We start from the raw sequence: 26432 nt of genomic DNA on the forward strand, positions 1-26432 counted from the left end.
TAAACTATTTTTTTGCTTAGTCTGGAAACAATGTTTTATAGTGACATTTCTTTTTATCCATTACCATTTTATTACAAAATGGTTTTACGATATTGCTATTGCAATTCGTGCCAAAAAAAAAAACCTTTAAAATTCAGTAATTCTGTATTTTCCAATGGACACAGGGAGGATTATTATTTTGAAGCTTCTAAAATAACAGATAGCACTTATTTAGTGTATATTTACTATGCACAGATACAGTTCTAAATACCCATTTAAGATAACACCACCTTCTGAGGCATGATCTATTCTCACTCCCACGGTATAGATTAGGCTACCATGGCACAGAGAATTTAAGCAATGGATTCAAGTCTACACAGCTAGGAAGGGACAGAGCCAGGATTCAAACCCAGCCAGTCTGCTCTTAACCACCATATTGTATCTATCTCCTTAGGAAAACTGCTGAATTTCCTAGATAGTCAACCTGAGATAAATGCCTTTCTTTTGGACAGTATGGAAATTGCATCTTTCTACCCCCTCTAGTGTACTCTGGCTGGAAACAGAAGTCTGTTGAGAGTGCACTTCTACTTGGTTATAATGTTCATCTGAAAATGCAGGAAAAGAAGGAAAGGAATCTCATGGGAAAAAGAAACCAGTAATGTGCATTTTCAAATATTTTGTCTCTTATGAGACCTTAAAATAGAAAATTTGGACTTGTCACATTTGCAAAGATTCCATGGGAGTTTCTAGATAGGGCCTGTCTATGAATTTGAATTTATGAATAGTCTCTCTCATGAGAGACAATCCCATTCTGTTGCTCTAGTGGTTCGGTTTTCTTCATCAAAGGGTTTGCAGAATAGGTGGCCAAAGAATAAAAGGAAAAAATAGCATGTGAGAAATTAAGGAAAAATGTGATTCTGGCCCTATTTCACAAATCATTTCTGTCATTAGTATTTTCTGTATGTAAAGTAGTATTCTGTCCTAAATGGCCTTGTTGCTTTAGAAACAAAACATAGATGTTTCTCAGAAGGAAGCCACCTCAGCCTCTCCCATACATGAGGGTCAAGAGTGGTATTCATAAGAAGAACATCCCATCAGTCTCTAAAATCAATTAGAACTATAATCACGCAAGTATCTGAGAAGCCATATCCCTAGGACCAAACTGCCAATGTCCTTAACAAGAGAGCACGGTGCCCCTTCTCAGTAAAAACTGAGGGCCTAAGAACCCTACGCCACCTTCCAAGGGCCGGTGTGGTGGTTCAGGTGGCAATCCCATCTGGCCATAGAATGGGCCCTCCAATAACGAGAAAGAATGGCTCAAGACTGGCAGGCCTCTCAAATCATAGAGAACAAGTAACCAAAATTAGTTTTGAACAAATAAACACAGTAGAATGCTGGATGTGACAGGCCCACATTAGGTAATTTTTGCCATTTCTTTTTTTTTGCGGTACGCAGGCCTCTCACTGTTGTGGCCTCTCCCGTTGTGGAGCACAGGCTCTGGACGCGCAGGCTCAGCGGCCATGGCTCACGGGCCCAGCCGCTCCGCGGCATGTGGGATCTTCCCAGACCGGGGCACGAACCCGTGTCCCCTGCATCGGCAGGCGGACTCTCAACCACTGCGCCACCAGGGAAGCCCTTTGCCATTTCTTGATGTCCTTCTGAGGTTATTTCTGAAGGGTGTTTTCTTCTCAAATCTCATCCAAATCTACTCTTCCCAAGACCCTCTTTGTGCTCTAGGAGGAGGGACTGCTCACTGTGGCCTGAGCAGGAAATAGCTTGTGACACGTTGAAGCATCCTAGCATGAGAGCTTCGGTGCTAGGGCCAAAAGGGCATTAGGAATTATCCCTGACGTATTTCTCCAAGGCAAAGCAGCACGTGTTAATCCTCAAACAATTTAAAAATACAGTGATATTTATGTTATATAGTAATTTATCTTAATAGACGTATCGCCTCCCTTCTTCTAACTTCTTCCATTGTTCTGCTCTAGAGCGCTCATTCATTTTCTGCAGGGCTTTTCCCCCCTAAGTGTTTTCTTCTTATGCTACACTCAAGTATAAGAAACTCAAAGTCCTCTTACTTTATGTTCAGTTTAGCTTCTGAGATGTTAAGAAAACTCATAGGGAAATAGCACCAGTCCGGTCCAGTTTAATAAATGGATATGGTCAGGGTAAATAATCTCCAGTGAATCAAACATCCAGCCCACATCCAAAATAAACAACGGACCTAGTATTAGTGAGTAAGTGAAACTTTAAAGGAAGTAAATGAGGGCAAATGAAGAAGCACTTAGTCCACTCGAAAGCTCTGCGCTGCACATGATCCTTGGACACCCTACTCCTCCTTACCTAGCTCTGTCATACTTCCATACCATTTTTTGAGGTTCCCAAGCATGGTAGATAATTTTTTTTAGTAGTTGGTGTTCTTATAAAGAAATTAAGTAAATGAGAGCTAAATGTACAGATCCTGAAATTAAAATTGTCAACCTAGTAAACATCCCTACACACCATCCTGTTTTCTTCAAAATGCTCTATGAAAAGAGGTTAGTTTTTAAAACAGGGATGTCTGTCAACCTTTGACATAGCTATTAGGAATGCGTATGTATTTTGGTAACTGAAAGAGTACTGATCAAGTTTCCTTTTAGTTTCCGTGCATTATAATTTTAAACATTGCCAGTCTTCTTTCAAATATGAACCATTGGCAAGAGAATTAGATAGATATGTACACGTCCATCACTGTTTTTGAAAAATCCAAAGCAGAGAATCTAGGGACAATGGGTCAGGAGTACTGCTATGATATCTGAGAGAGAAAAAAAATTATTATATCTACACTCACACATGTTTAAGATAAGCAACAAATAAATATTTGCTGAATGAACGAGGAAATAGTCTTAAATGGAATGAGCTGTCAACAGTATCATACTGCAGACAGGTCAAATAGGCAGGACCTATGCAGTCACTTAGATTGTCAATTTTGCAGGTTTTGGAAACCTGTGAGAGATTGGGGAGGTGACAATGGATTGTGGAAGGAATCAGAGAGAAGGGTGCAATAGCCAGGAATTTTGACCATTCTTCCAAGATGTCTGGATAATAAATAGAAACAGGAGAGTGTAGAGGTAATCCATCAGAAGCGTCTTGTGCATTTAATAACCTAATGCATTATTTGTAATTCCGTTTTCTTCTAAGAGAGGCATGGAGGCTTGGAACTTAATTTTTTTTTTTTTTACAGTTTCAGATATACAAGTTAGAGTCTTATGTTTTCTATAATGTCACTATTTTCACTAGAACAGATATATCATTAATGAAGATTTAGTAGTTTTAAAAATTCATTCTTTAGTTTTGCCATTATTTGAATATCAATGCTTGATTTGACTTAAAGTTAGCTTAGCAGCTTTAGTAGGTCAACCTACTGAACATAAATATTTCAACTGTGGTTTGGAAAGAGTTCAAATACCACAAATATGAAGAACTACGAAGAAGCGGAAACTTTCTCCTCAAACTAGAATGTTGTGTAGTTTTATTTCAGCTCTCACACAACTCAAAAGCCTAAAAATCCCCTGACATCATGATGTTGCTTTCAACCACTAAAAAAAAATCATGATTTCTAATAGGATATAATTCCTTATAACTTGATGGGAAGGAAATCAGGTGAAACATGTAGACATCAACAATCCCTAGTACAGAATAATCAAACAGAAAACTTTTTTTAAGTTCACAGCTCTCAATACAGAATGACTATATTTTTGGCTTCATGAAAAGTATTTTTGAGTCCAGGGTATTCAAACACGCCAGATTTTCCCGTTGTCCAAACCCAATAATGGGCCTTCTGGTTCTCCTGGCAGGCTAACACCTTTGAACAAGGTTGCGACTGCTCAGTGTATAGCAGTGCGAAGAGAAGAATCCCTTTACAATTTTAATTACAAATATCTGTCTAATGCAGAATCAGAGCCAAGCTGCCAAACTATGTGGCTGTTTTTCTTCGGGGATGTCAAATTCTAAATGCTATTTCTGTCCTGGGCCTAATTAAAGGGAAAGAATCATTAGTAATCCAGAGATTCTTATTGTGGAAAGGGCTTTGACCTACATGCCTATCTGCCCACCAGGATACTAAATGAGCTTATTAACTCATTTGACGTGAGACAACTAATAGTGACAGTTTGACGTGGCTGCCAGAACATGTGGCATGTCAGCCATTGGCTTCAAGACAGATGATTTTCCTCCCCAAATCTCTGACACATATGGTCCTCAGCAGATGGGGTACATCCTGCGTGTGTGTGTATGTGCGCATGCGTGTGCAGAGCCTGCCAAGACGAAAACTCCGATGGATCAAGGCACCCAAAATGCTGCCAACATTTCCCACAAAGGTGCTGAGTGGGGCACTAACGTGGAACACAACGAGTTACCGCATGTCTTCAGAGCGTTGTCAGAATTCTTTTCTTTAATACTTATATCAGTGCTCTTAATCAATTCAAGTAAGTTCCAGCAGCAACAGTGCAGCAGGGAAAACTAAGTTTATTCTAAGAAGAAGGTTTTTTTTTTAAATTGTGGTAAAATATACATAATATTTATCATTTTAAGCATACAATTCAGTGGTATTAAATACACTCACAATACTGTGTATCCGTCATCACTATCTGTGCTCACAACTTTTCCATCATTCTAACGTAAACTTTGTACTCTTTCGACAATAACTCTCCTCATTTTCCTCTGCCCCCAGTCTCCAAGAGTAGGTTTTTAGGAAACATATCGCGCTGTTATGAACCTCTCTTCTCTCGTAAATTGGTGTCCTTCTTCTTGGATTTACGGAGAGGGTTCACCCTGAAGAGTTTCCAGCCACTCATTTGGTGCTAGAGGGGTCCTAAGAGTGTCCACCAGAGCCTAGCTTCTTTAAAAGCTCTCTTGATGGGCCGTGGAACAGTCCTTCCTTTTAAGGAAAATGACACACAATTCCTTAGGTTTTATTATATATAATGAAATATGACTTTCCTATTAGATTGAAACAAATGAATCATCCTTTTTGTAAGTCAAACCTACCTGTATATTGTCAATTTCATTCACTTTAACCTAATAGCAATCAAGAAAAGGAGTTGAGTTACTAAAATCCGGTACAACACTACAATTTTCATCACATTCTCCAGCAATTCTTTGTTATTATGGAGTTTTTCTTCTTTGAAAAGCATAAGTAGGTAGAGTATGTGAACAGTGATCTTTTCTCTTACCCAAGTAGATGTTATTAAAAAAAGATTGCAACTGGAGATTTTAAGTAATGATGGTTCCAACAGTGCAGTTGCTTAATAACTGCTTTATATGCAGAGTTACATTGTGTGATTACAGTATTGCCAATTATTATTTATGTTAACTTTACCACTAATTCAGTGACAACACTGATCCAGGTAGACTTTATGTGCCTGAAAGGGCATATAAGTTGGCTTGTAATAGTATATCCTTTCATGTGGCTTATTTTTATTTTAGAGATTCTTTGTCTTCATATGATGATTCTTCAACTATGGGTAGATTGTAACTATCTGATTTTTGTGTTTTTCATCCTGTAACAAAGATATAAATTTAGTCTGCAATCAAATGATTTTTGAAATACTTTAAGAATGGAAAAGTCCCAAGAGGCAGTTTTGCACGGTGGTTAGAGCACTGGCTCTAAAGCCAGACTGCTGGGGTTCAAACCCAGCCTTATATTGTATTAGTTCTGTGATTTGGAAAACTCACTTTTCCCCCCCATACCTCAGTTTTCTCATTAATGTAATGGGTTAAAAATAGAGCTGTTCTGAGGATTACATGAGTTAATACACGAAAAGCACTTAGAATAACACCTGTTACATAGTAAGTGCCATATGTATCAGCAATAATTAAGCAGTGAAGCATTTTGACAACCTCTTTTCATTAATGTAAAACAAAGCTAGCCTGATATGTTTTCTAAAAATATGCCTCTTATTACATAACACTTCTCTGAAATAAGAGAAATTAGGAACTAAAAATAGGGCTTGAGTTAACAAGAATTTGATAAATTTCATGCCTCCACCCCCACCGCTTTTCCTTCTTTCCAAAAAAAAAAAAAAAAAAGGGCTTCTCTCGACTTTTCTCCCAAGCCTTTGTATACAGTAATCACTTCATTGAGTTTCAGCTAAGAATGTATTTTGTCCATACTTGAACCATTTTGCACCTACAAAATGCTCATTCATCATTTTCTTCCACTGGGTAAGTATGGCAATATTTGTCACAAGACTTAAAGTATTACAGTTGGTGCTATACATATCTGCGAAACGATAAAAAGAAGTTGCTAAAACATCTATCTAATGTTAAGAGCCCAAGGTATGACTAAATTATTTATAATTGTATTATTCAAGAAAAGGTGAAATTCTGTCCTCAAAAAATTCAGAGTCTTGGACAACCATTCATTATTTATTATTTTAGGGAAAGGAAAGATGTTGACTTTGGTTAGAGCCAGGAATAAGAAGTGTTGGGTTTCTCTAGCTGAACTTTCCATACAGTGTAACCTTAGGCCATCTATTGGCCTTCAACTGGAAAAAAAAAAAAGATTAATTGTATCTGGATAAGTTTGTAGCAAAAACTGTGCGATAAGTACTTTATATCACTATGTAATGTATGCACAGTCGCTCTTAGTTAAAAATGTAAGTAAACCAGTGGGAACGCCAGAGGAGCAATTCCAAACCCCCAGTTCCCCCTGCCTAGACCAGGTTTCCTGTTTTGTTCACCTCTAGCAGCTGGCACAATATCTGCTCCTTAGTCACTGTTCAGTAAATGTTTGAGGCCTGGATGGTTGAGTAGATAATGTCAATTAGCTAAACACTGAGAATGGAGAGCTGAGCAAAATCACATGACATCCTCCCACAGTCTATGGGGAGACATATTAACACATGCAGAAGTGCAAAGTTGCAACTGTAATGAATGCTCAGAAAAAGAGGAAAATGATGCTATCAGTGCCTCTAGAATAGGGATTTTACCTGACCAGAGAGGCCTTCCCTGAAGCCATGCTGTTTAAAATAATATCTGAGGGATGAATAAGGATTAACTAGGAAAAGAGAGAGGTAACCACATCCCAGATAGAGACAACAGCACATGCAAAGATCCTGTGGCAGGAGGGAACATGGCAAGTACAAGGAACTGAACAAAGGGCAATGGTGCTAGGGTGGCTAGAGAAGAGGCAACTAATAACAAATAGTTTTGAAAAGGCCACAGGACCACACCATGCAGGGGCTCACAAGCCTTGGAAGGAGCTCTGTCTTTACCCTAAGAGCAAAGGGAAAGGACTTGAAGGGTTTTACTCAGATTAAAATTAGAAGATTGCTCTGGCCGCAGTGGACGGGTGGGGGAATAAATTAGAATGTGCTAGAATGGATGCATGTAGAGTACTAAGGACTTTGCTGTAGTCTGAGCAAGAGATGATATTAATTTGGGGTAGACTGTAGAGACATGGTAGAGGACACAAAGGTGGATGGATTTGAGATTTATGAGCATATTGTTAGGTGTTGGTGACGCACTGCATATGATGGATAAGGGAGTGAGATACGTTAAGAATGACTCCTAAGTTCTGGCTTGACATGTGGAGGGATCTTGATGCCCTTCCCTGAAATAGAGAATGCTGAAAGATGGTCAGGTCTGTGAGTGAAAGAATATGACTCTGTCTTTGGAAAGGATGAGTTACTTTTGAAATTCTCTTTTTCCTGACTTCTTTTATACAGCCTTTGTCAGCTCTCCCTGCCCCCCTTTTTTTTTCTGGGCCACTGTCTTTCCCAAATCCCCACAAGACATCTCTGTGTACTTTCACTCCCACCCAACTTAAATGTTGGTACTCTCCATGGTTCTGACCCGAGCCTCCAGCCTCTTTAATCACTCTCTAAAGCTGCACTGTCCAATATAGTAGCCATACGTGGCTATTGAGCACCTGAAAGCGGCTAGTCGGAGTTGAAATGGGTAAGTGTTAAATACACGTAGGATTTCAAAGGCATAACATGAAAAATAATGAAAAACAAAATCATTAATAAGAGTTTTATATTGCTTATATGTTGCAATGATAATATCTGGGGTACATTGGGTTAAGTAAAATCTGTTATTACTTCCTTAGTGTGGCTACTAGAAAATTTAAAATGACAAATGTGGCTCACTGTATATTTCCAGTGGACAGTGCAGCTCCAGACAGTGATGCTGTTGTCACCTCATTCCTGTCTGCTTGCCCCACAGAGCCGCTTACTGTCCCCAGAACATTTCACATCATTTTATGCCTCATACTCTCTCCTTTTCCAGAACTTTCGTCCCCCTTCTTTCCTACTAGATTAAATATGATTCATGCATTTTTATTCAGAGCAAATATCTCCACTACTATATAAAACTTTCCCAATTCCTTAAGGTAGAATTAAACATTTCTGCCGCAGAGTCTTACATGCTCTGTTAATACCTTTTTTATAGCTAATTCACAGGCTTATATTTTGTTTTATATTCGTTTGCCTCTCCAGCCAGATTCTAAGTGTCTGCAAAGTGCAGGTGCAACCTGATTTATGTCTATAATTATGTTAGGGGGTACTGGGTACCAGGTTGGTGCTCAATGAAAGTCTGGTGAATAACAATTGCTCTACAAATATTATATAGCTACCATGTGACTGGTTATGACTTAGATGTTTTAAGACAATATTTCAAATCCTCTAAACAATGCTGCAAGGTAGATAAAATGATCCTCATTTTGCATATGGGGATCTTGCAAAAGCTCAAACTGTTAGTAAATTATAGAACCAGAATTCAACTGCACTGACTGAATGAAAAAGCCATGGTTTTTTTTCCTGTGATACCATACATACTGAAAAATGAATTTAAAAATGGAGATTATATTCCTATATCATAAAATAGGAAAAAACACCAATTTCCTAAGATTGTTAGAAGATTAAATGCGATGATCTATATGAAGTGTCAGGGCAGTGCTTGAAAACAGTAGGTTTTATTAAACACTGGCTTTCTCCCATCTTGAGGTCCATAGCATAGGCATCCTTAATTTCTGAGAAGGATCAAAGTGGTTTACCTAACCTCCTCGATGCCCCTCACATGCTTACAACTCATGTTCACTTTCATTCACACTCATCCAAAGGTCATGAGACACAGACTTCTCTGGCGCTATCGACTTTAACCCAGTCCTCTTTGTATATCCCCCGATGTTTAAAGAAAGTGGAGTAGAGAAATAATAAGTAGTACTGAGGGTATTCAATCTGTGGGTATGTTTGTTGGTGAGGATTAGGGCAGGAATAATAGCAAAAAAGGAATCAAGCCTGGAGTCCTTCAAGGCTATGTTCCCTTGGTGAATTCCAGGAAAATCATTTGGAGTAGAGTGCTGACTCTTTTCTTCCTGTTCTGTCTTATCCAGCTATGGTATTTTATAATCAGAACCACTTTCTTTACCATCTCAGGAAACTCTGTAGGAAAGGGAAAGGGGAAGTGTGACAGGGATAGACATTAATTGTGGACCAATACTGTTCTGCAGGTCCTAGGTTGAGATGCAAGCCTCCCGGGAAATAAATTTAAGCAGGTAAAGTGTGAAGATATGTTGCTATGGGGCTGTGTTCAGGTAAGGGAAAGTGGCCCTTCTATAACCTCAGATCCCTGTAATTCCCCTGAAAAAGCAATATTAGGAAGTCTCTCAGTTGCTGTTGGTAAGGGACCAAGGCTAAAGGGAGCTCATGCGCTCAAGGGTAATATAGTTCTTTATCCTCTTGGCAAGTTAACAGCAGAATCAGTGCCTTGTCCAGAGTTGGGAAACTTTCTCACCAACCTGTGCTCTTGTTTGTTTTAGATCAAACATAGGGACAAGTACACAGAGCTTCCACTATAAAACACTCAAATTCTCCTCCATATACATAATATATTTAAAAGCCTTCTGATCCATTACAGAACCAAACTACATACCAAAGGGCAGGGAGTGAAGAGAATAGGGAACTTAGAACCTTATACCATTATTATTATTATTATCATTATCATTATTTTAATGGTGTGTTTTACCTCTCGAACTAGCCCTTTGAGTTTAGGGCCTTTGTTTTAAACTTCTCTGTATTTATTACCATCCACATAGCAAGTACTTGGTGTTCCTTTGCTAAGTGATGGAAACATTCACCCTTATGCCGTGTAACGGACAAGGAGATTCCAGTTTGAATGGAGAGCACAAGAAGTTATAAGGAAAGATTCTTTGAAGTTAAAATTTGGAATCTTTAGGAAACTGAATATTCTCTAGCACTTAAACTTGAGATTAAGAAAACAACTTCAAATTTGGGGAGAAATTTTATATTCTCCCCAAAGAGAGAATATTTGTCTGATATTATACAGAGACAAATTCCATGGCCAAGAACATGTAAAAGATAAGAATGGCAATTACTTGGCTGCTCCAGAAAATTTAACCTATATTAAAAGATAGGGCTTCCCTGGTGGCGCAGTGGTTGAGAGTCCGCCTGCCGATGCAGGGGACGCGGGTTCGTGCACCGGTCCGGGAAGATCCCATATGCCGCGGAGCCTGCGCTCCGCATACGGGAGAGGCCAAAACAGTGAGAGGCCCGCGTACCACAAAAAAAAAAAAAAAAAAAAGATAACTAGAACCTTGAATTTTAAAGGGAAAAATTCAGGTTGATTTATCTGCCAGATGGACTTGTACTCAAAAGGATAAACAGAAGGTACTTTTCAATTCAATCCACTGAAACGCCAAAGCATCATGAACTCTTACAATCAACTGATTTTGAGACAGGTTTTCTCTGTTTGATTCATCTTGAGCCTCGACATATCTTTTAGGGAGGTGATTTAACTATGACCCTTCTCCTTTCTCTTCTGTTCCCCTTTGCATTTGGCTAACGTCAACAGACTTCTTTCAAGTAATGACTCTACCATATCAATAGAACTTTGCTCTGGTTACTAAGAGTCCCCTCCAAAATCACAAGCCTCTGGGGAGAACTGAGGCTTTAGCTTAGTGAAAATTCCTTTGTTCCCCTCAACCTGGGAGAAGGTTTGCCTCCACTTCCTGTCTGTTGGCTTATAAAAGGATGAAGAGTAGAGAAAAATCTGTAAGTTTAGTGAAATTTTAAATAGCAAGTATTCATTAACTCCAACACAAGCATACTTTGAAATTATTCTTAACATAAATTAGAGGTACATGCATGTATGTAAAGAGAAAGAAAAATACCATATGATATCACTTATATGTGGAATCTAAAACATGACACAAATGAACATATCTATGAAACAGATACAGACTCAAAGACGTACAGAACAGACTTGTGGTTGCCAAGGGGGAGGGGGGTGGCAGAGGGATGGATTGGGAGTTTGGAGTTAGCGGATGCAAACTATTATAAACTATTATATACAGAATGGATAAACAAGAAAGTCCTACTGTATAGCACATGGAACTATATTCACTATATACTATCCTGTGATAAACCATAATGAAAAAGAATATATATATGTGTAACTGAGTCACTTTGCGGTACAGCAGAAATTAACACAACATTGTCAATCAACTATACTTCAATAGAATTCTAAAAAAATAACAATAAAAAAACCGAAGGAAACACACCAAAAATTAACAGTTGTTATAGATAGATAGTGTAAAATTTTCTTTGTATGCTTTTCAATATATGGCAAATTTTCTACAGTGAAGATACATTATTTTGATAAACGGAAAAAATTAGCATTATAAAAAAAGAAATGGTGATCAATAGCCACTCTCCTTTCCTCTATCAACATGCCAAAGGCCCAGAAGCTTGAGAGACCTAAAGACCCATATCCCTGTGGGTGATCTGAGGTGTGAGTTTGTGCAGGCCAGGTAACCCCTCTGGGACTCAGGTTCCTCACCTGTGAAATGCAGGAGTTTGAGTGCCATGGTCTCAGTTCTATAATGCCTGAATTCTATGATGGGCCTGCCACATCATAGACTATATTAACTGAAAATGCTTCTGATTTCTAGTAACAAACATCTCGACTAATAGTGGCTTAAATCATAAGAACGCTTCTTGTTGAGTAAACAGAATGTTTGAAGGTAGGTAGTCTAGGACTGGATCAGGAGCTCAGTGAGGCTGTCTAGGAGCCAGGCTCTTTTAAATTTTTTCTGCATCATCCTCTTCAACTGTTGGCATTCATCTGAGAGACTGTTGCCTCATGGTTACAAGATAGCTATCACATCTCCAAGTAGGAACAAAGAAGCAGAGGCAAAAGTTTCTCTTTGCATCCAGTAAGGTCCCCACATCTCATTTATCAAAACTGAGTCAAAGGACTAACCTAGATTAATCAGTGGCAAAGGGAAAGATTCTACCCTTGTTTTAGATGGATTATCATTCATCCTACACATCTGAGGGCGAAGAATAGTTGCCCACTGACCTGAACAGGTCAGAGTTCTAACAGCAGGGAAGAAAGAAGGGAGAGGATGATCACTGGGTAGAAAACAAATGTGTCTGCCAGAAGCACTTAATAAAGATGTATTGAACAAATGAGTGAGGGCCACGTTATGACTTTCATGGATCCTAAAAACTTTTGCCTTTCTAGGTACTTTCCTCCATAAAAATGTTTAAAATTATATTTTACAACTGAGTTGGTATAAAGAAAAATGTAGTCCAGACTGTATTCATTATTATATACACTATTATCATGTTTATTTTTTATTCTGATATTAAAAATTAAAATGGAGACATTTTCATGAACCCTAGATACTGGGTCATGGCTAAGTCCATCCTGGGTCTGTGCTGTCTGTCCAACTGGATGATAAATACTTGAGGGTGGAGACTGTGTGCTAGGTTTTGTTGATGCCCTCAAAGCCCCTATCACATCACTATATGTCTAAGAGCTGCTCAACAAATACTATGGAGTTGACCTAACATATCACTGTTTCTTCCTCTAGGGTGAACCTGGTCCCCCGGTCCTCCAGGAGCCTCTGGTATTGGACAGCCAGGTATTAAGGTAAAGATACTGGTCTCTCGGGCCATTGATGACTACTGAATTTATTGTAGGGCTGGGGGAGCTGTGATTTGAACTCTGCTCAGTGTTACCCTCAGAGATACAAGGAAGCTGTCTGTATGAGTTACTTACAGGCTGGATGCTTGGACACTGCAATGCCCTGGTCAGGGGCAGTTACCACAAGAATACTCTATGTATTTTTTGATTTGGTTGGAATGAAAATGTTGCTTGTCTCCAAATACCCACCCTCTTGCCAACATACATCTAGTTCTGTTGAGTTTTCATGGATTTTAAATGTTGGCATGCAAAAATATTACTGGGAAGTGAAACACCTTAACATGTCAACTATCACCTGCTCACATCAAATAAGCACAGAGGGGCAAAAACCAGAAGAACCATGACACTGAATAAGTAAATGTTGACGGGAGGTTTGTAGGGAACTAGAAAGGACTAGAACACCCAACAACCTTGGGTGCTCTACATCATGCAGGATGTACTAGAGCAGAAGTGCTTATTTTAAATGGCTGTTCTATGTCATTGGGACAATAAGACTTCGACGCAGGGCTAAACCAGAGAGCAATACAAAACAGTGCACTTCGAATGTAATCAGGTGTCACCATGGAATGCATTTAGACAACAATCACATTGAGATTCCAGGGAAGGTGGAGTTTATACTGGCAGTTACTGGAGAAGGGTTCTGAAGGAGAAGAAATGTGAAACAGAACTGAAAGGCGAGGTGAAATGGAACAGGGCACGGTGGCGGGGGACACATCCCTGGATGGTGGCGAGGGGGCAGAGAACAGCACGGGCATTGTTAACTTGGTCATTTCAGTAACCAAAAAGAGTCGTACACGGTCTGACCTGTCAATTGCTATGTAATCGTTTCTGAAAGCTGAAATTGCATTTAGACAAGAAGGAATGAGGAACGTTTGGGGGTAATTTGTTCACTTAAATTCAAGGCATTTTTCCTCCTCTAGATTTTTTTTTTAATCTTTAAGAGTTTGAAAAGTTTGACAATTTTGCTGTTTATCTTTGTTGAAATCTCCAGAGTATTTTGTGCTATGGTATTTTTCATTTAAAAAAGCAAACTTTCATTCAATTATTTCTTCCTCCTAGGGGAAAGAGGCCAGGAAGGAAGAACTGGGCCTCCAGGACCGATTGGTGTTGGTGAGCTGGGCCAGACAGTGAGTAGCAAGAAATTCTAGGTGGAATTAAAAGGACAAATATAGTTCTTATGTGCTCTTTTGGGTTAGAATAAATGGTTAAACTAAGCCATCTTTATCTATTTAAACAACAAAAGACGATAAATATATAAAGACCAGATCCAAGTGTTATTTTTCATAACACTTGAAATAGGGATATCTATCTGTTTATATTTATAGGATATGTACAACAGGCTCTCTCTTACTGTAATCTTTTGTGAGATTAATCAGTATGTCCTAGAAGAAAGGAGTTCTCATATGTCAAAATTTCCTAGGAGATAGGAGAGCTAGATTCATACCTAATGTCTATACTTTGTAATTGACTTTCCTGTAACCATGAGAAAATCACTGAGAATAAGGACCTTGCTCATTACCTAACCCGTGAGTATACTCTAAAGCTAGAATTGATCATGGTAGACAGGTAATACCTGTGTTATTTGCAGCTTCTACCTTATGTAGCTTTGAAATCTACTATTGTTGGAAAAGAAAAAAAATTCTGTCAAAAGAGAGCTGGAGAGGAAATAAATAAAACATGACTGTTCTGGAATAAGAAGCTTTTTAACTTTTCAAGTAATCATTATTCTCCCAGGAAAGAACAGTAGCTGACTTGCTGGGATACAAATAAAAACAACCGATTGTGAATAGTTGGTCACCCAACTGGGCTTTGCGTTGCATAGTTCCTCACATATAATATTAACAGAAACATGTGCTTCCTTGCTGTAGTCTGAGAATGAAATGGTACCATACTATCTGAGGGCTAGTCTTTTCACCAATGTCTTGATACACTAATTCAAAAACGAGAACATCATATAAAGGAAAAATACACTGGTCTAATTATCTACTGTGTTTCCACTAACTAGATAGTTCTCTTAAAACTAAACCACTGATTGAGAGTCCGCCTGCCGATGAAGGGGACATGGGTTCGTGCCCTGGTCCGGGAAGATCCCACATGCCACGGAGCGGCTGGGCCCGTGAGCCATGGCCACTGAGCCTGCGCATCCGGAGCCTGTGCTCCACAACGGGAGAGGCCACAACAGTGAGAGGCCTGCATACCGCAAAAAACAAAACAAAACAAAACAAAAACTAAACCACTGAGAAAGAAGATTATGAGCTCCCTGCAGACACTGCTGGTTCTACACTGGAGAGTCTGGAAACCTAGAAAACCGAAATGACATCAGCTAGAAATATACAGGCCCAGATAGGTTGCCATGTATAGAGGGAGTACAGCAGAGAATTTGGGAAGTTTTAGACAGAAATGAAAAAATCTTTTCATAATGTTCTGAATAAGTGGGAATAAAAGTGAGCTTCATGTTTCACTGCAAAGCCTTTATGAACTGTCCAAAAGAACCTGAGATTTCTGAAGCAAGCATAAGATCTCTTCTTTTTCTTCCACGTGCCTACTTTTAGCTTAATAAACTTAATAAACAGCTCTGCCTTGCTGCTGGATCCTAGGAGAGACTGCATGGCTAATCATGGGACAATACACGACCATACGTGTCAAATTTGTTTTTTTTTTTGGCTGCGTTTGGTCTTCGTTGCTGCATGCTGGCTTTCTGTAGTTGTGGCGAGCGGGGACTACTCTTCGTTGTGGTGCGCGGGCTTCTCATTGCAGTGGCTTCTCTTGTTGCGAAGCATGGGCTCTAGGCACGTGAGCTTCAGTAGTTGCAGCACGCGGGCTCAGTAGTTGTGGCACATGGGCCCTAGAGCTCACGGGCTTCAGTAGTTGTGGCACATGGGCTTAGTTGCTCCGCGGCATGTGGGACCTTCTGGGACCAAGGATCGAACCCGTGTCCCCTGCACTGACAGGCAGATTCTTAACCACTGCGCCACCAGGGAAGTCCATGTTGAATTATTCATCATGAACTGGGTGTTATACAAGCCACCTAAGCTATGTGTCGTAGAAGTTCATCATTATTCTTGAAGATACAAATAGTTTCATGAGTAATTGGCTTAGACTCCTATGGCATCTACTCCATTGCTACTTTTCCCACAAGCCACACCTATAGCCCCATATGAACAGACAAAGGAAGAACAAAACTGAGTATGTTTTGCTGGCCTAGCTGGAAATTAGACTCCTGTTCTCTTCATGAACACAGAGTATGAAGATATTTGTGTCCTAGGTGAATGCTCACCAAACCACATCCATTTTAAAGAAGGCTCTAAATAAACAAGTAGACAGGATGTCAATCAATCGATTTTCCTAGCTCTACTACCATCCACTCAGTTTTTTCTTTTTTTTTGTTTTGCCGTACGTGGGCCTCTCACTGTCAGGGCCTCTCCCGTTGCGGAGCACAGGTTCCAGACGCGCAGGCTCAGTGGCCATGGCTCACGGGCCCAGCCGCTCTGCGGCATGTGGGATCCTACTGGACTGGGGCACGAACCCGCGTCCCCTGCATTGGCAGGCGGACTCTCAACCACTGCACCACCAGGGAAGCCCCATCCACTCAGTTTTAATGGGTGGCTGGGATGGAGGTTATACACAGGATCAACATAAACTTCCTTTTAACAAACCTAATATGGATACTGCCACTGCTGAGTGACCAACCTGCAAAAGGTACATGCAAGCCTGATGTCATCTTTCTCTGGAAAGGGCCAGTCACACTGGTAGAATCAATATGTTGACTAACTGGAACTCTTTCATAATGGAGAGAGGGTCATGATGATGGCCATAATTGCTGGGGGGGGGGCAGGCAATTAATCAAGTAAGGATTTGCCATTACTGTCCACCATTGAAGGACTTACTGAATGTCTCCATAGATCTACTATGATGCATATAAATATGGATATATTTGTGTGCTTCAAATTCATGGGTTTCATGAATCTGAGAATTCAACAATTTTGAAAGTTCTTAGTTGTTATCTCTTCAGATATTTTATTTTTCCATTCTCCATTTATTCAGAAATTCTGTTAGATGTTTAGTTGCATTTTAAGGTGATTTCCTCAAATCTAACTCATAATTCACAAATTTATCTTTTTCTGGTTATAAAATGTCCTGAAATCATACCTTGTATTTTTAACTTAATGAGTATTTTTAAAAATTCTTAAAGCTAATTTTAAAAATCTGCCTTTTTTTTTTTTTTTACTAATATGTTTTTGCTATACTGTCCTCTTTGCTTCTTATATTTCTATGCTTTTCTTAAGACGATTAAAAAGTATACTTCCTTTTTTGGTCTCTATTATTTTATTCTATTATTTGGCAACCTTGGGGAAGTTTACATTATATTGGCTCACTTTTACTCACTGAGAATTATTTTCTTTTATGTTTTGTACTATCGCATCTGAACTCATTGTCAGCCAGGTTTAATTGTGAAAACCCAAGTGTTCTGTGTGGAGCATGCTTGAGAGAAGTGTGCATTTGCATCTCTTATGTACTCCAGGCACATCCTTGATGCTATTGTCTTGATTAAGGTGTCCCCAGACCACCAACATGGTGTCACTTGAAACTACAAACCCATACATAGCACAGGACCAGGTTAGGAGTTTTCGGGCCCATTTAGAGCCCAAGTGAAGGTAGACAAGGTTCTTGTCATTCATAACACTGTATTTATGGGATGGCTTTTTTCTACCCTGCCCTTTCATTGAAGATATATAACTTTGAAGGTCCTAGCTTTATGGGGGGGGATCTTAGTTCTAATTTTCTCCTTGTTTTCCATCGAATGAGCCAAAGTCTTTGTTCCTGGTTCTCCCTCTTAGACTACAAGACTTTGTCCTACCATACAACCACACTTTTTTTTTTTTTTTGCGGTACGCGGGCCTCTCCCTGCTGTGGCCTCTCCCATTGCGGAGCACAGGCTCCGGACGCGCAGGTCCAGCGGCCATGGCTCACGGGCCCAGCCGCTCTGCGGCATGTGGGATCCTCCCGGACCGGGACACGAACCCGTGTCCCCTGCATCGGCAGGCGGACTCTCAACCACTGCGCCACCAGGGAAGCCCCAACCACACTTTTTACCCAGAACAGTTACAGTGTCAGCTTACATGCTTACCTCTAGTGTTCAGCGCTCCTTTTGTTTTGGAACCCTGTGATTTCCCTTATTTATTGATTTTTGGGGCCTTCATTTTAAAGAAAAATGTATATTATTTGCCTTTCTGTTTGTAGCTAGAGAGTTTTCATGATATTGCCAGAACATGAAATTTTTGTTTGTTTTCTTGCTATCCAATCACAATTACACAAATTAGAGTGACACTGTGAAGTCTTTGATTTAACTGGGAACTAAAATCATAACAAAGATGGGAAGGATCTCAAGTAATACATGAAAATATTCTCCCAAAATGTCATAATAAAAGATCAACAATGAGAGCTTTTTAATTATTTCAAAGTAACATAAAGACTTACCTTAGGACTAACAAAGGTTCTGCTGAGAGAACCTTTGTTTCTTTGCCTGAATCATTTCAAGTGGTTTCAGGTTTAGCACTAACTACACTTTTTATGTAACAGTGATAAATAAATCTGATCGACTGAATTACTATTCCAGCTCCATGACCTAACTTTGAACTGTCAGCTACCTTCTTTAATTATATGATTACCACTAGTTTTGTGTTGGTCTGACAGATGACTGATTCATGAATAATAAATTGATTCAGATTCTCAGGGTGATCTGTTTGTTTTTTGTGCAAGGATACTCAGAGCACTATCTGTGAAAAATACCCCCTGAAACAAAACTATAATTATTTTGAAGTTAAAAGTAAAGTAGATTTCACCGTTTTAATATTAAGGCTAATTTATATTATTATTGAGCATATTTATATGTAGCGTATGCTTGCAACGTATATTGAAACCACTTTTATTGATTACCCACACTATTGAGATTATTCAGGAAGATAATCAGATAATGGACATCATATTTTATCTTGTTAATGTCTCATATAAAGTATTTCTGATCAGACTCTGTTAGCTGATAATTAGTTCCTTCCACTAGATATTTTTAAATTACAAGTGTTCATTAGAAGTCAAATAAGAATGTCATGGCCTTTGAAAAGGACACTATTTTTTACAGAGCATTTTTGTCTTTTAAAAAATAATCTGAAAAAAAAATCTGTTGGTACTGTCTTAATAAATTAACAGTTCATCTAACCCAAGTACTTTCTCTTTCTCTTCTCTGGTTGGCAGTCATCTTTCATCTTGACTGTTTAACTGGAAAACTTGGGAATATACTGATGGTGTAGAATATTACTCTGACAGTTTCCAGTAATTACACTCTTTTTTTTAATGCCCCTAAGTGATTGTTCACAAGCATTAACTCTGTTCTCAGCAGCCTGGAACACATGACTCCTAAAAGGCTTCATTATTTTCATTTTCACCTTGGCTAATGTATTCTAGAAATGCAGAGACGAAAGAAGGGTCTGTGCTTACTCTTGCTGCATGCCTCTCTCCATATTGCTTAACATAAAGCCGCTCACTCTGAGACTATCTAATTTGTAAAAACTTTATAAAAGGACATTCTGAGCAATTGCAGGATTCAAGGGAAATAATTTTGTTAGTGATAGCAGATATTTATTGAGTGCTTAATATGTAAGAGCTTTAAATCTCTCTGAGCTAATCTTTAAATTAATACGTGTGGTTGAGGTAGGTACTATTGTTACCACCATTCTGATGACAATGCTGAACTTTAGAGAGATTGAATTATTTGCTTAAGATCACATTGCTAATATGTAGCAGAGCGGGGGCTTGAACCTCAGTGCAAATGACACCCAAATCTGCTTTTGGTTATTATGCAAGACTGTAAACTTTATGAGACAGGGAGCAGGGCTGCCTACTGTTTTCAGACCCTAGCACAGTGACTCGCACCTACCAGGCTTTTGGTAAACATTTGTTGAAAGAATGGGAAAAAAAAATTGAATGAACTGGAAAAAGATTCCTTTGCATTCAATGTAAATTGAGTTATTTTCATTTGTCATATCGGTGGGGAAAAGAGTAATTTGTTAATATTTTTGGTATCATGTGTGATAGTAGCTAGGCCTTGTCTGTTTAGTTTGCAATCTAGTTTTCATGCTCATGTTTACTTTCCCCCTCGTTAATTTCTCTAACATTAGAGTAAGCTGTCATGGATATTAGAGCTTTGATTAAGGTCTTGGATGGTTAAAAGCTAGTTTTCCCACAAGCATAGCAATTCAAATTGAATTAAATGCTAGCTTTTTCCTTCAATTAAAGTCTTTACTAAATTGGCTATGCACAAATACTAAAGAAGACTCTTTTAAATATACAGTATTAGGGAAAGGCAAAAAAAATTAAATATGGGATACAGTTAGCTTTCTCTCTCACAAATCTGTAGCTGTGATCAGTCACTGATGAGCATAATGCTGTATCCTAGCTCTGCTACCAGGCTTGAGTAGAAAGTATCGCCTAAATTACGCTGGATTACTATATACTGAGTCCCAAGATCACTCAGAGTGTCTGCAGCCAGCTGGCTTTGGGACTCTGGGCAACTCAGTAGACCTTGTTCCATCAAAGATTTACTGCCCTGGCAAGAAAGCCCTAATTATCTTTCTAGGTCCATTAGAGGAAAAGCTCCAGTTCATGCTTCTACAATTCTTATTGTTAGTCCCTTTTCTACTTTTTTTTTTTTTGCCTTCTGGCCAAGAAGAAAGAGGGGAACACTTTATAACCTTTTAAAATTCCAGGTTTAAGTGACTCTTTTGCTGTTATTTTTCAATGAGTATGTTTCCTGTCAGTCCATTTCAAAGCCTGGGACTGTGTTGTTTTTCTTTCCTTATGTGAGAAGTCCTCACCTATCTGAGTGCCTTTTTGAGGAACAGCCACATGGGCTTCTTACTTTTAAACGCTGAGATGGAAAATCCTGTTCCTCCTTAATGATTCTATCACGATTCCTACTTGCACATAAACCTCCAATGGATTCAACCAGTTCCTGAAAGAATTCAAGTGTGAATCTAAATTTATCAGGATGGAAATTAAAACAACATATGAACAGAATTCAGTGCTTTAAAACAGCTGTGTAGTGATTTCTTCACAGGGCTCCCCTGATAACCTAATTAAATGATTAATCACTCCACATCTTTCTCCAGGCCACACAGTCCTAGATTTTTAGCCTTTCCTCATAGGATTGATTTCCTCATCCTTATTCTGAAGCATCACTTAATTTCCATTTTCCTCCAATTGAGAACACCGGAATAGAACATCTTATGCCAATCAAATGGAACAAGTATTTAATACAATGAGAATATTATTCTTCACAACTCTATGATTCTACTGATCAGTATGGAGTTTACTAGAAGGATTCTCACTAATCACATGAACAGGACTATGCCCATGCGAACTGAAATATGACCATTTTCTATCTTCCCGTCTCCTCTCTTCCCCCTCCTCCCATTCTCTCCCTTTCTCTCTTTTTCTCTTTTCTCTTGTTCCTCACCCCCTTGTATCCTAACCAGGGTCCCCGTGGGCCTGAGGGAGCACCAGGAGAGAGGGGCTTACCAGGAGAAGGACCTCCAGGACCAAAGGTAACAACAACACCTTCTACACTGAGGGAAAATGCTTTGTATTGCATGGTCATGAATGACAAATTTACAAAAATGTGTCCTAGCCAATTATCCCAGGTCAAGTATCTTCTCCTGACCACCTTCACCCTATTAAACGAAGTAATATGTAAATTTCCCCTTAATATAAAGCTATCGTGACATTTGCAAATATAAATAAGTAACTGAAAGGCTGCTTCTTCATATAATTACCGCATATGAAATTAGAGAAATCTCTTAAAGTAGTTTGTAGTCATTAAAGTCACAGTGATAAATAGCATCTTTATGCCCAGAAATTAAGTTATTGAACGTGGCTATACCAAGCTTTACCCACAGCTTTGTTTTGTGAAACGTACAGAAGAAACAGTCCAATAAAACAATTTGTCATAGTACTTCCATTAACGTAAGAAAAGAAATGTGGGTGGGTGGAGGGAATTGGAGTTACCATATTACCAGAAGGAGCAAAATGTTATGCAAGACCTACCTTTTACCTGGCAATGGAGAATTTAAATGTTTCCACTGCCTCCCATATGTAATTCTTGGAGCTCAGGTTCCTCTAGACCAGGGCTTGGCAAACTTTTTCTGTAAAGGACCAGACAGTAAATATTTTAGGCTTTGTGGGCCATACGATATCTGTTGCAACTACTTAACTTCTGCTGCTGCAGCATGAAAGCAGCCCTAAACAATGTATTAATAAATGAACTTGGCTGTGTTCCTATAACGCTGTACCTACAAGAAACGTGCAGTGGGCTGAATTTGGCCAATGGTCTGTACTTTGCTGATCCCTGCTCTAGACTCTTTACCCATAATATATGGCTCCTTTGCCACAGGCCACCTAGGAAATGATTTTCCAAGACACTTTGGGCAGCATCAACAAACTTTCAGAGTAAGTAAGGATAAACTTTGGGGTCCTTTTTTCTTCTTTTCTAAAACCTTTCCCCCAGAGACACATGCATGCATACACACTACCCAGAGAAGCATGTGCTGCTTTCTAAGTGTCTAAGACCTTCCACTTCAGTCATTCAGTCGAGTCACTGAGATCCAACCTTCTCAGGATGGCCTCACACTCTAAAATTGCTTCTCATTTTCAGCCTCTTCCACCATGATCAATATTCAGTTATCTATGAGAAACCTAAATCTCAACTAAAGGGAAATCAATTAGTTAAAACAAGTAATTCACACGAAGTTGTAACTGCTGGATTGAATTTTAAAAGAAGCCCTTGTTAACTAACAAATTTTAATTTGTTATAGTAAATGGAAATAATATGTCAGATGAAGGGGACATTACTAATGCTCTTGACTAACCAAAGTATCATCATGAGAAGGCAGAGGCCAGCAATTTGGCACCGCATTTCAGAAAGTTTTATAATACATAATTCCTTGAATTTTTCTTTGGCACATAGTAAATTTCGATTTATGTGTAGCCCAAACAACCTGAAAATTCAAATAGCCAGAATTATTTCTCTTTATCATCTGTGGGGTTTCAAAACTAAGAAATAAGTGAGAAAGGGATAAATGAAACACTGTGAAGCCTATTTCAGGGCATGTCTTAGTGACAGTTTCAACTGTATGAAATAATGATACCCTCCTTCATAATAACACACTCTGACTCATCAAAGAAAGAACTCATTATATTCAGTGTTGTTTTAGGGTTGACTGGACACAAATATACTCTGTGGTAACAATCAGAAGAACCCATTAGTCAGAACACTTCACTCCCCAACCAGCAAGACCAAATCGGAGGTTTCTGTATATTCTTCTTGGGGCTACTTTGCAATGACGTAGGGCTTAAGTGAAGAAATTATGAATATAGATGGACATTAAGGTGTGTTTTCCTGTTTCCTAGGTTTCCTGCAAATGTTCTTTGATTCTGCTCTCGGTTCATGAAATGTGTGCTATTTCTGATTGATTATATGGTTTGTTTTTCATACAAATGCACAGTGTTATGACTTCATTGATATTACATTACAACCAGAGCTATTCACATAGGTCATGTGACTCTGGAAGCATATCCAAGAAGATTTTCCATGAATTCTTCTAAAACTAAGTTTTCAATAAATGATTATAAATTCTGGTATAAAACATGTAATAAATAATTCAATCTTAGCAAATATTATTTCATATACTGAGAGACAAATTTTCATTGTGTAATGGATCCAGTTATAGAAATGTTGAGGAAACGGAAGACTGATTCTGTTAGTTATAATATGTGGTTGATCAGATCTCCCATATCCAGATATATCCGATTATATTAGGAATGGAGTGCTTTTCCAACTTTAGTGATGCTGCATGCGTTATGCTTGGATAGATTCTATTTATGAATGTTAATGCTAATTTTCTTCGGCAATTTACAAATCTTGGAGTTAGAATTACCCATTTATAGTTAGCAGTGAATTCAGATGCTTTGAATGCTTGAACTGTTTTAAAATCCTGAATTTTATTAGTGCATTGATATCCTTTCCATATACTTTCAGGGTGAAAAAGGTTCTGAAGCACCAGTTGGCCCACAAGGATTAGAAGGCCCGTCAATCGAAGGGGACAAGGTACTGCAAAAGGGTGTATAATAGAAAGGACGACAATACAATTATTTTTTTCATTGTTCTTTATGTATGTACATTTATGAACTATGTACAACCTGATGATCATACACCACAGGTATCCAGTTAATTATGAAGGCCTTAAAGACCAGTGCAAAGGGAAAGCTGCCAGAAGGGGAAGAGTTATAAGAAATGTGCAAAAAACAGAGACCTCAAATCAGTTTGGAGTCATTTATATGTCAATGTCTAAGCATATCATTATATTATATATTATATTAAAATAAGGATTGACATTGATAATTATCTTGGGTGTTGTATTTCTACTTGAATTACTTATTCCTTTTATTTACTATTTACTGGTAGCTGTCTCTTCTGGGCATCTGTATTTAAATAGTAGAGACAGTGGTAAATAGTGAATTATACAAATTTTAGATGTCATACAATTCTTGGTTCAAATAGCTCAGCACTGGTGGTGTAACTCCACTTTCAAAGTACCTTAAAAATATGTAAGATGCTCTTTCTTCCTTTGGAGTACTGAGTACAAGAGAACTGTTGTGTTATGAGTTTAGTAAATTAACGTATCCAGGTGTTGTTGAAATGGCATTCGTGGTTTTACATCTGGAGCTCATGCAAAGAAAACACATTAAATGTCAGAACATTGTCACATAGAAATTGCAAGACTTTCATCTGCTATTCCCTTACCAAATCAATACTGTCTTCCCTTTCCCTTCTCCTTTCTTCCTTTCCTATTCTTTTATATTCTGTGATTCAAGAGGCTAGATGAACACCTCTATAAGGACTCTCAAATACACACAATTGTTGCAGCACAAGGAAGTAGCTTTAATATAGATATTAAATGTAAGTAATAATACCCCAAAGAGGATCTCTCTTATTTTATTGAATATTTGCAGAAGAGTGATATGAGTTGGGTTTGGAGTTAGGGGGAGTGAACTTGAATCTTGCTTCTGCCGTCGATCAGATGTGTGAATGGGAGTTGCTTAACCTCATCTGGAAAATGGAGACGCTTACTTTCAGAGGGTTGTGAGGATTAAATGAGATAAAGCATGAAAAGCATTTAGTGCACTCTCTGCCACCTGATAAGCAATCAAGTTCTGAATCAGAATAGCCCAGCTCTGAAGTAGAACTTGAGTCCTTCACATGTTTCCATCCGTGATATTTATTTAGACTAGGGATTGACACAAAGTGAAACACTGAGAAGCATATGCCAGGACATGTCTTAATGACAGGTTCAGGTTTTTAATATTATATAAAGTAGGACCTAACGATGTGCGTTTGTTTATAAAAACATATTTATTTTAGCCCAGGCATTGGCAAACTACAGGGCAGCCTGCCTGTTTTTGTAAATAAAGTGTTACTAGAACACAGGCACACCTGTTCATTTGGGTATTGTCTATGGCTGGTTTTGTACTACCAAAACAGCATTCATTCGTTATGAAAGAGACCTTATTATGACCCAAAAGCATAAAATATTTCCTATCCAACTGTTTAAGAAAAAGTCTGTAAACCCTGATGTAGTCTAAATACAACTGACATTAAAATAAGAGTATTTATTCATGTTGCCTAATCCAGTGGTCAATTCTCAGTTGCCAACTTACTTGACCTATCAGTAGCATCCTCTGCTAGGATCTTCACCTCCTTGAAAAAATCTCTTCGCCTGATCTCTCTGGCTGCACCTTATCAGTCTCTACTGCTGGTTGTTCTTCATCTCTCTGACCTCTAATACTTGGAGCCTCCAAATGGCTCAGTCCTTGAACCTTCTCTCTTCCCTATCTACTTGTAAACTCACCCAGTCATGGCTTTAAATGCCATCTATATACTGAGGGTTCCCAAATTTATGTCTCCAGCTCAGGCCCCTCTTTCCTACTTGATACCTCCATTGGGATGTCTATTTTAGGCATCTCAGGCTTAACATATCCAAAACTAAGCTCCTGGTATACCCTCCCCCAACCTTGCTTCATCTCAGTCTTCTCCTTGTCCATAAATGACAAGTCTATTCTTCCACAAACCTCAAAGACACCCTAGGGTCCTCTCAATCTGTAACAAATCCTGTTGGCTCTATTTTCAAAATCTATTTAGGATGTGAGCACTCCCCACCACCTTCACTCAACAGCCTGGTCCAGGCCCCCATCATCTCTCACAGGGACATCTCTTCAGTTTGTTCTCAGTACTGCTTCCAGAGTGAGCCTTTCAAGACAATGTCAGATCTTTCACTCCTCTGCTCAAAACCCTCTAGTGGCTTCTCATCTCCCTCAGCGAAAAGCCAAAGGTCTTACTATGGCCTAAAACA

The 26432-nt window shown here is 38.8% G+C and overlaps 1 protein-coding gene and 1 long non-coding RNA gene across 2 annotated transcripts in view; one reads left to right on the forward strand and one right to left on the reverse strand.

Moving 5' to 3' along the window:
* The window catches only part of COL28A1 (collagen type XXVIII alpha 1 chain), a gene marked incomplete at both ends in the record, with an annotated part of 159483 nt that overhangs the window by 28228 nt on the left and 104823 nt on the right, over window positions 1-26432 (forward strand). The window contains 6 exon segments of the mRNA XM_079932578.1: window positions 12860-12875; window positions 12878-12918; window position 14032; window positions 14035-14099; window positions 21504-21572; window positions 24062-24130. Coding sequence (XP_079788704.1) covers window positions 12860-12875; window positions 12878-12918; window position 14032; window positions 14035-14099; window positions 21504-21572; window positions 24062-24130 — 261 coding nt within the window.
* LOC307192078 overlaps window positions 22072-26432 on the reverse strand; it is a 129531-nt gene continuing 125170 nt past the window's right edge. The window contains exon 3 of the long non-coding RNA XR_013829959.1: window positions 22072-22169. This is a non-coding gene — a long non-coding RNA (uncharacterized lncRNA). The remainder of the gene's footprint in view (window positions 22170-26432) is intronic.

This window comes from Stenella coeruleoalba, assembly GCF_951394435.1.
Source record: "Stenella coeruleoalba genome assembly, chromosome: 9".
Lineage (NCBI taxonomy): Eukaryota > Metazoa > Chordata > Mammalia > Artiodactyla > Delphinidae > Stenella > Stenella coeruleoalba.